Source organism: Topomyia yanbarensis, chromosome 2 (genome assembly GCF_030247195.1).
Source record: "Topomyia yanbarensis strain Yona2022 chromosome 2, ASM3024719v1, whole genome shotgun sequence".
NCBI classification, from domain to species: domain Eukaryota; kingdom Metazoa; phylum Arthropoda; class Insecta; order Diptera; family Culicidae; genus Topomyia; species Topomyia yanbarensis.
In genome coordinates this window covers 273,537,994-273,550,198 of record NC_080671.1, presented here as the reverse complement: position 1 = coordinate 273,550,198, position 12,205 = coordinate 273,537,994, and the positions used below count along the sequence as shown (strand labels likewise).

The 12,205-nt window shown below is 37.2% G+C and overlaps 3 protein-coding genes across 3 annotated transcripts in view; 1 reads left to right on the top strand and 2 right to left on the bottom strand.

Annotated features, from left to right (window-relative positions):
- Positions 1-12,205, top strand: part of LOC131683153 (uncharacterized) — a 529,082-nt gene that overhangs the window by 137,817 nt on the left and 379,060 nt on the right. The window lies entirely within an intron of this gene.
- LOC131683154 (uncharacterized) lies at positions 6,673-7,465 on the bottom strand. Its single transcript, XM_058964985.1, has 3 exons — positions 7,349-7,465; positions 7,181-7,292; positions 6,673-6,903 (listed from the first exon to the last, which is right to left on the bottom strand). Exons 1-3 carry the CDS (start codon positions 7,451-7,453, stop codon positions 6,686-6,688), a joined length of 435 nt encoding a protein of 144 aa, XP_058820968.1. The 5' UTR covers positions 7,454-7,465; the 3' UTR covers positions 6,673-6,685.
- LOC131680348 (uncharacterized) lies at positions 7,453-11,182 on the bottom strand. Its single transcript, XM_058961068.1, has 3 exons — positions 10,890-11,182; positions 10,636-10,835; positions 7,453-7,666 (listed from the first exon to the last, which is right to left on the bottom strand). Exons 1-3 carry the CDS (start codon positions 10,980-10,982, stop codon positions 7,453-7,455), a joined length of 507 nt encoding a protein of 168 aa, XP_058817051.1. The 5' UTR covers positions 10,983-11,182.

Here is a 12,205-nt window from a genome sequence, read left to right as displayed (position 1 = left end):
ATTTGGTTTTTTCATGCGCTGCAGAACAGCAACTAATACAAACGTTTCCAAAAAAGGTAAGCTTCCACTATTGTTCTATAGGCATTTGATTAAATTTGAAATAGTCAGATTTGGCTGAATTGTCTGACTACTAAATACAATGTTAGAGAAGCTCTCTCAATCCTTGGAGTGGCTAACGACTAACAATACAACTCCATAACCTTCTCGATATTATGCACAATTACACTGAAACCTCCATTTAAAAACCAAACCGGGGGTTCATAAATTGAATTAGTTCGTAAAAAAGTGTTTGTTAGTTGGGATTTAGTTCGTAAAAAAAAGTGTGCTTCACATTCTTATTAATATTCGTTGGTTGAGCAATATTCTCGATAACCCTGACAATATGGGTATTTTTGGAACGGGCTTGACAAGTAGATACTGAAAATGGACAATTGGAACCTTTTCGAAATCCAAGATGACAACTTCCGGTTGAGCAATATTCTCGATAATCCTAACAATATGGGTATTTTTGGAACGGGATTGACAAGTAGATGCTGAAAATGGATGATTAGAACCGTTTTGAAATCCAAGATGGCGACTTCCGGTTGAGCAATATTCTCGATAACCCTAACAATATGGGCATTTTTGGAACGGGCTTGATAAGTAGATGTTGAAAATGGACAATTGGAACCGTTTTGAAATCCAAGATGGCGACTTCCGGTTGAGCAATATTCTCGATAGCCCTAACAGTAGGGGTATTTTTGGAACGGGCTTGATAAGTAGATGCTGAAAATGGACAATTGGAACCGTTTTGAAATCCAAGATGGCGACTTCCGGTTGAGCAATATTCTCGATAACCCTAACAATATGGGTATTGTTGGAACGGGCTTGACAAGTAGATACTGAAAATCCGCTGCCGGTTGAGCAATATTCTCGATAACCCTAACAATATGGATACTTTTGGAACGGGCTTGACAAATAGATGCTGAAAATGGACAATTGGAACCGTTTTGAAATCCAAGATGGCGACTTCCGGTTGATCAATATTCTCGATAACCCTAACAATAAGGGTATTTTTGGAACGGACTTGACAAGTAGATACTGAAAATGGACAATTGGAAATTTTTCCAAGTTCAATATGACGGTTGCCGGTTGAGCATTATTCTTGATAACGAACAATATGGGTTCTATTTCCGTCATGCACTCGTCAACCCTATCCCGAAAATACCCATATTGTTAAGGTTATAGAGAATTGGATTCCAAAATAGTTCAATACATCGATTTCCGTCATGCACTCGTCAACCCCATTCCTAAAATACCCATATTGCTGAGGTTATAGAGAATTTATCTAAACCGGAAGTCGCCATCTTGGATTCCAAAATGGCTCAAGACATCGATTTCCGTCATGCACTCGTCAACCCCATTCCTAAAATAACCATATTGTTGAGGTTATAGAGAATTTATCTAAAGCGGAAGTCGCTATCTTGGATTCCAAAATGGCTCAAGACATCGATTTCTGTCATGCACTCGTCAACGCCATTCCGAAAATACCCAACTTATATTAGTAACAATTAACTAAGAATACATAAGTATATAATTCCATGCTGTAATATACGAACTCAAACTTTCCAAAAAGAGTTTGTTTTTTCGAATTTAGTTCGTAAAAAAAGAGTTCGTTATTTCGAATTAAGTTCGTAAAAAGTTACGTAAATCGAATTTTACGTAAAAAAGAGTTCGTAAATGGAGGTTTCAGTGTACTGATACTGATCCATTCCGTCATCAATGTTCACGATTGGCCCCCTACTGTGCCATGAAAAAAGCATACACAAGACAACCGGCATTGCACTTATTTTATGGTACCTATATTGATGATTATGATGCCTCATTAGTGGAAGTTAAACATAACATTTACTGCCCAACCCAAATCGATTTAATTTCGACTCATCGCCTCAAAAAACCTTTCTCCATAAAGTTGCAGGCGTCCAACTTAGCAAGGTTTATTGTAACCGTTGAATTATTTTTAGAAATAAGTAGTTTATGTTGTGCAATAAAGGAGATCAAAACCTCTTGAGACGTCATATTCGTATGGTTCTCCTGCTCACTGACATGCCATGATCTCGTTCAACGATGTTTTTGGATTTCAGTCGGCAAAAGTGATAGATTATTTTGATTCCATGGTGATAAAATGATCTTCAGTAAATGTCGTTGATCGTGTAGGGGGCATACCCTATCAGAAACACATAACAACAATATTTCAATACTATATCTTTAGCTGTTACTTGTTATAATTTTCTGTTATTTTAACTACTAACGAGACCAGATTTATAACACAGCTTGTTACGAAAATTGCATTCTGTTATAATCTTGTTATTGCATTGTGATCGGGTATAGTATTTTAAAGCTTGCTTTTCATGAATATACAAGGTTTGTTTTGTATTTTTCGTTTTGTTCGGAAAATAGACACAAAAAACTTCAAGTGTGCTAATTCTGTGTCCACGCTTTTTCAGCCACAAAACACGTGTTTCCTCAGAATAACAGCACAGACTAACAGACATAACACTATGAGGGAATTTCCTTAAAAAATATCGATCCGGCAATTTTCCCAGTACGCTAGCTCCACCTTTTATTCACAGTCCCAAATACACATATGCTGGTGGGTTACCCCTCAGGTTTGGGAACAATTTTTCGCTGGTGGTCTATCCCCCATATGCTTGTTCATATGTCAGTGGCGCCATAATTTCAAAAGCGGCCACAGTCCCAACTACAAATATATTTAAAATGACCGATAAAGTGGGCGAAGCATTATTTTCGAGTGTTATGTCTGTTAGTCTGTGATAACAGCTACAACGAGAAGTACTCACTAATTCAACTACAAGAAGGCTAGGTAGATTGCACGCATACAAGGTGTTTGGACCTGTGAAGTAACTATAACCCATTCCACACGCGCTGAAATGGAAATATATGTAAATGTGCTAATTCACTGTCCCTCACTGTACTCGTTCCGCATAAAAGATTAAAATTTGTGCGTATCGAAAATGTTCAGCCCTAGTTAGCTCGACCCTTATCGTAACCCTTCCCGTACACAAATGACGTAGCTTTTGTTGGCGAATTTCGACCCCTCCCTCCCCCTCGCTGGATTTTGTCACAATATTCCCCCTCGTCACACATCGTCACAAATTTGCTATACCCCTCTACCCCCTAAAGTGCAACGTCCCTGGCACCGCACTGACTGTTGTTTGAAACGGTATGCATTGATCGAAATGGTAAAGCGAAAATCGAAGCGTGACTAAAATGTTCGCTAATTTTAAGTCATTTAAATAAAACGAAAGAAATATATTGTAATTTAACTCGAAGTTGAACTTTACCGACTCAACAAAAGTAGGTTTCAAAGCAATACGCAATAAATAAATTTTTAAATGAATGCATATCATATGCATGGTTTCGCACTGTCTAAGTAGTTCTTTTTAGCTTTCATATGTGTGCGGAAAAACTGTACATACTTTTAATATGATGGCAAACGATGTAAAATGTTTGAAGTATTCGTGAAATATAACGTTGTTTTTTTCCATTTCATATAGATTAATCCACGTATGATTGTATATATCAAAACACATAAAATATGTGCACGTTTTGTTGGTATCAAATAACTCAATTGCTGATTGACAACCCGGTTGTCAACTACAACGAGAGTAAACGTGCGATATTTCGATTATTGTGTCAATTTAGTGGGCTGTTTCGGCAAATTTAAGACTAAGAGAAACGAAATCAATGAAATTGTAAGATAGCTATTCTAGAGAGAATCAGTTATAAATCGAACACGGAAAACTAGGTACCGCATGGTCGTTGATAGAACATAACCCATCATCATGGTTTACCGCCGACGCCGCGAATTATATTGCACGCTACATTTTCAATGTCGAATGGGAACGTTGCACCTTTCATTTGGGACAAAGTTTGTGAAAATCGGTTCAGCCATCTCTGAGAAAAGTGAGTGAGATTGTGTTCGCGTACACACACTGACGCACATACACACACATACATATACACACATATACATACACACACAGACATTTGCCGAACTCGACGAGCTGAATCGAATGGTATATGTCACTCGGCCCTCCGGGCCTCCGTTACAAAGTCGGTTTTCAGAGCAATTGCAATACCTTTCTATTGAGAAAGGCAAAAAGAAAGTAAACAAGGGGTATTTTTCATGGAAAATAATACCGTACACTCTTAGAAAAAAGTAAGCTTTTATGCTTAAAATTCAATCATTTTCCGGTTTGCCTTATTTAGTTTGGAAATGATTAAATCGTGTTTAGTCATGATGCAAACTTTTCTCGTTTTAGTTTGCTGATGATTACTTTTCTGTGAGGCGACCGAGGGACGAACTGAAAATGAAACCATTGCAAGAAAAAGAAGAATTTTAAAACATCAAAGAAAAAGAAAACAGCAAAATAAACTTAAATTATTTATTAGCTTCCTCGAATATTGGAACACAATAAAATCGTTTCCAGGAATTGCAGAAACCGGGTTCCAAGGCTGCTGCGAGAGGCTTACACTCGGTGGACGCGATAGGGTGTTGGTTCTGGCTTGACGGTGGACCGGTGTTCATTACTTCTATTTGGTATACCGATTGCGCCTACGTATTTGTTGCGGCGAGCTTGTTTGGTCTCCTGCATGGGTCGTTAATGCTGTGTTAACTGCGCCGACATTCAACATGTTCATGAACATACTATCAACCGGGACAGACATGTTGATAATTGCTGCCGGGGAACATTCCGGGGAAATGTAACTGATCAGATCGTGAGTGCAACTGAACATGTTAGGCAGCTAGTTTCTCTGTCCGTTTATCGATGAAACCTACACGAAGGAGAGAACCAAAATAAAATCAATTGTTAGGTTGGAGGACATGTAATTAAGAACCAGCAGGTAATCATGTACCTTGGAAGGATTATGATGATCGCTCAACTCATCTAAATTGCCGAAGTAGCTTACACTGCGATGTTTTCTTTCAAAGTAACTTGCTTCCTTGGTGTCACATAATATTGTTCCTAAAGTGCAAACCTATATTAAAAGCTGTCCTTCCACCGGCAATTTCTTGCGATTATAAGTTCTCCAACTGCTGCTTGCACTTCTTTTAATTGCCAACGATACGATTCGTTTTACTCAGCTTGAGTCACAAACAAATATCCTGGACAGTTGAGAAAGTCTATTCCTTGGTTCTCATTGGAACGAACGCCAGATATGATGATGTTATCCTTTTTCTTACCCAGAAAAGCTGGTGGTTTGATGATGGTTACGATGTCCTGATATAACTAGGAATAGGCAATTTCCCGTAATATCACATTCAATTGATTCGTCATTCAGACACACCAACTGCTAGGCGATGGTGGTCGATGTATGATATCACTATTATTACTCGGCCATTTCGACATTTACTACTCTACTCTTTGCATACTATTGTAGTAAAAACCGTCGGCTTTCGATTTGTACTGGAAAATTAGTACAAAGTGTTGTAATGACGTCGTAATAAACGAAAGAGAAAGTAAACAAAGAGAGGCTCTCAATGTTACTTACGTCCATTTGAAAAAGTACTCGAGAAATTATGCCTATTATCTGTACAAGACGATTTATTACCTGAACCCAGTCCGCACACAGCGCGAGTAGCGCTTCAGCACGGTCTCTCCGAGGGGCAGTAATGGCATTCTTGCGGGGGAAGATCCTGACTATTCAATGCAACATCGTCTTCATTCTCCTCGAACTGCTGTGCTGCAGGCAAACTTCGACGCATCCGAGCATAGTCCGGGTCCGAATCCTAGCTGTAGTATAGAATTATAAAACACGAACTATCACCGTTGGCATGGAGTCAGTTCGTGTTTAAGGCGGTGTGTCACTATTGACCGTCAAATAAGATTTTGTATCAGGGACCGTTCATAAACTACATAACAGGAGTGGGGGATAGCAATATTTTACATTTTCTTACATATGAGGGAGGCAAGGTAAACTAAAACGTGACGTAACATGTCTTTACCGATTTTTTCCGTAATTAGGGGAGGGAGTGTTAACAATATTTGTGACATGAGGGGAGGGTGAGTCAAATTTGGACAACTTTTTTCTGAATAATTCCTAATTGTGTGAATCGATGCAAGAAGGGTTAGGGTTGAAACTGCTACTACAGACACTTAGTGATGATTGGTTTTCCATGACTATAAACAGAGCTGGTGCTCTGGTCGCTGAAAGCTTATAGTAAAAGCATAAAACATATTGGATCAAATAGAAAAAGACAAGGTTAGTAGTGTGCACTTCCCCACGGCGAGCTTGGTGGCGGAGTATTTCACTGGCGAGAATTAGGGAATAGAAGCTATCTAAGGTGCTTGGACAAGCCACTGCATCGTAGGAGGATTTCTTTATGTAAATCTGAAACGATACAGTCTATGCAATTATTCAATTTGATAATTTGCGTATTCGAAGATATTCTTTTTTCAGGCATACATATAATTATTTTTGTATCATTGATTTTCGTACACGTTCTACTAGATTATTTATAATTTGCATTCTGCTAAATTTGGTTGTACCATATACCAATACATCGAAGAATGCTAGTATTTTTTGTATTTTTGTAGGGACGTTTAACTTGAACACTTTATAAGTTTTGTACAGTACATCAAAAATTTCGTAAAAGTTATCTGAGGACATAATAATGTGGCTATCGAGGACGATATAATACAAACCCGATGCAAAACACTATTGGGTGATCTACATCAATATTTTCAACGAAGGATTCGATACATTCTTCTTGTGTTTTCTTCCATCTAACTATATCGCATATGTGATTTTCCAACGAAGACAGTCCCCATTCCGCCGTTGTCGACTGACCTTGATTCGTTAGTTGTGTTCGTAATTTCATCAGGCATCGTATTTCATCTGAAATTGCATGATAATTCTTATCATGAATCAACTCTTCAGTAAAATATTGACTTTTAAGATTTTTTTCAAAAAAAAAACGAAAGATATTAAAACTGGAAGACAGATAAATAATCTACAGCGGATCGTTTATAAACTTAGAGTAGAGAGTTAGACTAGCCAGTCTCATATGAGAATGATTGAAAGCCAAAATAATTAACAAAGATTAGAACTGTGTTAATTTTTAGCGTGGCAACTAAAATATAAGAAGGAAAATTTTGTAAATTCAACTACTCACTGCTCGCAACTTCGTTAAAATGATCGTTTAGCATGAGGATTTGCGGGGCAATCGATTCGAACGAAGGATTGTCGTTCTGGGCAGGAAACATCATTTCAAATTCTTTTAAAATCTGTAATAATAGAAGGTTACAAAACTTGGTGTAATTCATATTGTGGAGACCATTACCAAACTTCCTGAATATTGGTAAAACCCTGGAAATTCAGAAGTTAAATAGAAGTACGCATTTGGCTTTGAACGGATCCTCTCCCTATAGTTAAAGCTTGTTTCCATTAGCTGCAGAACTCGCATTTTGTTCTCCGCGCTTGCGTCGATTTGTTGCAATTCCTCGATGGCGTCTGCAATTTCTTGCGTATAATCGGACGGGGCTGGACGCTTTCGACTTGATTTGGCTGGAGACTTGGTCTTTGAATTTCTAACCCAATAGTAAATAAATCCCGTATGTGGACCAGATTTTTCCCCGTTATTCTCCCAGAACCAATCAGCCTGGAAAAGCAAAATATGCCAATTTAAAAAACTTGGGGGTAATATGATAAGTACTGAAGTAATATCTACCTCCGCCGGTTTTCCTTCAACCTCACATTTTAGACAATCGTATGCGTCAGTAATGCAGCATGCCAAATTTCTCATTTTTTTATTGTCACGGTTCTAACAGAATATTTGAAAATAGAAAAATTTAAATTTGTAGGTGTTTGTTGGTTTGTTTGTTTATTTGGGCTTTAACCCCAAGGGTTGTTAAATACAATGTTTACATATATTTTTTTATTTCATTATGGCGAATTAATGAAAGAAAGATATATGTAAACATTGTATTCAACAAAAGTAGGTAGATTGTCGTTAGATTGGTCCTATTGTTAATCCATTTTTAATTTCTAAGCATCTGTAGATGTGCTGTTTCTTGCGCGGGACCACAGTTGTGTTAGTGTTTGAAGCGTAGGGCTGCGATGAACCTTCGGCCCCCAAAAGATTAGGCGGCGAAGGAGCTTCTGGTGATAACACTAGTTTACAAATTTTGGGTAATTGCATGAAGTTGAGAAAAAAGGTGTTTTCTAAGTCAATTTTGGGTCGCTGAGCACGAAAATCATATCCATTTTCTTTTTCAAAGAACCGTTTCTGTGATTTTTTTAAAAAAGGCGTTTTTGAGCACTTTTTGCAGTTTTTGGTCAATATCTCAGAAACAAATCTTCCGATTAACAAAAACGAAAGGTATTGATGTGCCCATTCCAAAAATGTATAGCATGTTAGGATAAAATATCAACAATTTAGGGTTAAGAGCAACCAAAGTCAAAAAAGTGGTGTTTGGTAAAATTACTAATTTTTGGATGATTTTTCATAAAAAAATAAATCTGCAAAAAAAATCTTTTAAAATCTTATGTGACAGGCAGACTTCTCACGTGAATTTTAAGCCTAAGATCACGAAAATCCGACAAAAACTGGTGATGTTATTAGGCACCGAGTGAAAATTGCTCTGTTTTTCACATATCTCTGTTGGTCTTAAATAAGATTACACTAGTTTACAAGAAAAATTCAGTTACGAGAAAAAGTGTTTTCTAGATTAATTTAGTATCGCTGAATACGAAAATAATAATCTTTCAAAGAAGTTCGAGTTAAAAAAAACGTTTTGCCTTTCTCAATAGAAAGGTATTGCAATTGCTTTGAAAACCGACTTTTTAACGAAGGCCCATACCATTCGATTCAGTTCGTCGAGTTCGGCAAATGTCTGTGCGTGTGTATGTATGTATGTGTGTGTGTATGTGCGTCTGTGTGTATGTGACCAAAAATGTCACTCATTTTTCTCAGATGGCTGAACCGATTTTGACAAACTTAGTGTCAAATGAAAGATACAACGTTCCCATAGGCTGCTATTGAATTTCTGATGGATCCGACTTCCGGTTCCGAAATTATAGGGTGGTGAGCACGATCACGCAGAAAATGTCGATTTTAATAAATTCTGCAATGAATGTATAAAGGTGAAATTTTTTCCAAAATATGACCACAACTGCTTCGATTTGTAGTATTAGGTCACTAACATCCATTCAAAGTCTTTTTGGCCACATTGGCCACCATCATCGGCTCTAGAAAACCCGGCGGAAGTATCTAAATTCAGAATAACAGTCACATCGGTTTCTCGGAGATGGCTAGACCGATTCAACCAAACTTAGTCTCAAATGAAAGGTGTTGCGCCTTCGTAAATGGCTATTTAATTTCATCCCGATCCGACTTCCGGTTCCGGAGTTACAGGTTGTGGCGTGCGATTACATAGCAAATTGCGATTCAAACCGATACTCCGATGAAAGCAAAAAAGGTAAAAATTTCGCTAAAATGCCTCTCAAACAACTTAAATTTGCTGTTCTAGGTCCCCGACGGCCAACCAAACTTTTGTTGACTACATTGACCACCATAGACGGTTATATGATTCCGGAAATATAGACTGAACCGTCCGGTCGCATATGAAATTCCCATATAAGCCGGAACTCAATTTTTTTTCAAAGGGGGGGGGGGGCATGAAATTTCAGAAATCGAATTCGTATTTTTGATTCCAAACGTCTTTAAAATGTATGAAACGTCGAGATTTTATGTTATCACGAAAAAATTTTTTTTTATAAAAATCGACTTTTTTGGACTTTGCCGATTTCGCACCTTTTTGCCTTTCTCATATAAAGAAAGGCTATGCAATCACTGTAAAAATCGACTTTTTAAACGAGGCCCGGAGGGCCGAGTGTCATACACCATTCGATTCAGTTCGTCGAGATCGGCAAATGTCTGTGTGTGTATGTATGTGTGTGTATAATAATGTGCAATAAATTCCGGCTGAAGTACACTGTTATACATTTGGTTTGCGATTCAAACTCGCTAAGCCAAATTTATCACTAAATTTCCAATGATCAATACATTTATAACCTCGCGTCGGATGAGCAGACGAGATCAGATGAATTTGATCTCACAAACACCGATACTGTATTTGTTCCATGTTGATAATGTGAGTATTCGCAGCAGAACAGAAATCGTAGCTCCCATGCTCAGTTACTGAGAGTATTACCCTACCAAGATCAAATTAATGTGTGAAGAAAATTAGTCTTTTGTTTGAATTGGTACTTTCGATACTTGATATATCCTCTTCCAGTGCATTTAGAGTCGAACCCGCCTTCATGTACTTAAATGCGAAACTTCAGCAATTATTCTATCAACTACTAGAAACTGAAGTTGAGCTGTCAAGTTGTATATTAGCAGAAAGGTTTATAAACATGTTAAATACCCATGTTTACACAACAGATTTTATTTCACGAAGCTAGCTACATTTTATTGTATAGACCAAAACTGCACGTTACCTAGCTTCCATCGGTTACTGATTTCCTCAACAAAAATAAACACAGAACTCAGCAGATTTAGATTTTTTCCAATTTTTCAATAACACACATTTCATTATATAAAAATTAGACGAAAAAATTACTTACATTCCATCGGCAACTGATTTCCCGAAGAAAACTGAACATAGAACTCGGCAGATCAGGTTTTTTTCATTCTTTGCCAACGAGACTCCTTCTGCCAGTTTTCCATGCATTAGTTTTTGACATTCTGGGCTATTTTCCAAAATTCGAATGATGTCCTCTTTTTCAATATTCTGATCTTCTCGTGTTGTCGTGGAACACTTGCTCTGCAATATTGAACGATGAATGATAAAATTTAGTCAGTTATATGTGGTTTTTACCGTGCTTGGAATAGATGATATATCTATGTTTTTCTGTGCTCTTTCAATTCGAAGCCACGACCCGAGCTTAAGATTCAATCCGTTTTCTCCCATCACGGTTTGCTGAGTGAGATCCAAAAATATATCTACTGATGTAATTTCATTGTCTGTGAAAGAAAACGCAGTTAGAGAGATGAGCAAGTTTACTACGAAGAAACTTATCAAGACAAATAAATATAATCGAAAATTTGCAGTTTTATACTGCTGTTGTCATGCTGCAGAATTGAAAATGTAGTAAATAGCCGTTCATATACCACGTGGACAGAAAAACCGTTAATTTTGCGGATATCAAACCAGATTGTGTGCATACGCTCATGAGAAAGCGACAGACGAGAAAAACCCGGCTACAAGGCGAATGATTGCATTAGCTACACGTGAGAACACTGCCGTTCTACGCATAATTATCCCATGTATATAGGGAATCCCATAGAACATGGGACAAATATGCTTATAACGGCAGAACATGGAACGATAAGGTGAGTTCTTGAGGCTTTTTTCAAAAAGACATATCTACAATGAGTGGCTCTCATTGTTTACTTTCGCTTCTGTTTATAATTCGGTCGCTTTAACATTTATCCCCCAACTCTTTGCATAATATGATCATCGATGAAAAAGGTTCAGGGTGTAAAGCGAACGATCCGCTGCATCATGGCCACATCGTAATGCCACCCCAACTTGCCTGCGTATGGATAAACGAGAACTTTATCGTATCGCCTCTATCCTTTTAAATATTCACGTGGTATATGGACAGCACCTAAAAGTTAATGCAGTATAAAATACTTTGATTTACTTATATGTGGTTATATCAATATTACATATCTAGTTCATAGTAAAAAACACCAACGGAAATGAACAAAATCATTCACAATTACAAAATATTTTGTTTATTTTTCTTTTAACCTAGGCTAAATTCATATACTAGGAATTAAACCATTGTACATTTTAGAAACATACTTACAAAAAAAATGAATTTTAGTATTATATGGAAAATGGTTTTTAATGGAATTCGTCGAAATATTGTAACGCGATAAAAGCATTTTCCGTAGTGTCGGTAACCCATAAGTTATACGATTTTCGTTTATAAACATATTCTTCTGGTATCCGAATAAACTCGCCGGAGTGCAGAAGATGATAGCTGTTTAATCTATGATCAAAGCATATTGTATTTAAACGTTCAGCAATAAAATACAATTTTTCATTTACATAATAGATATTATGAACATGCGCAAACAATTTATGATTTGTATCCTTTTCACTGTACTTGATAACGACATCGT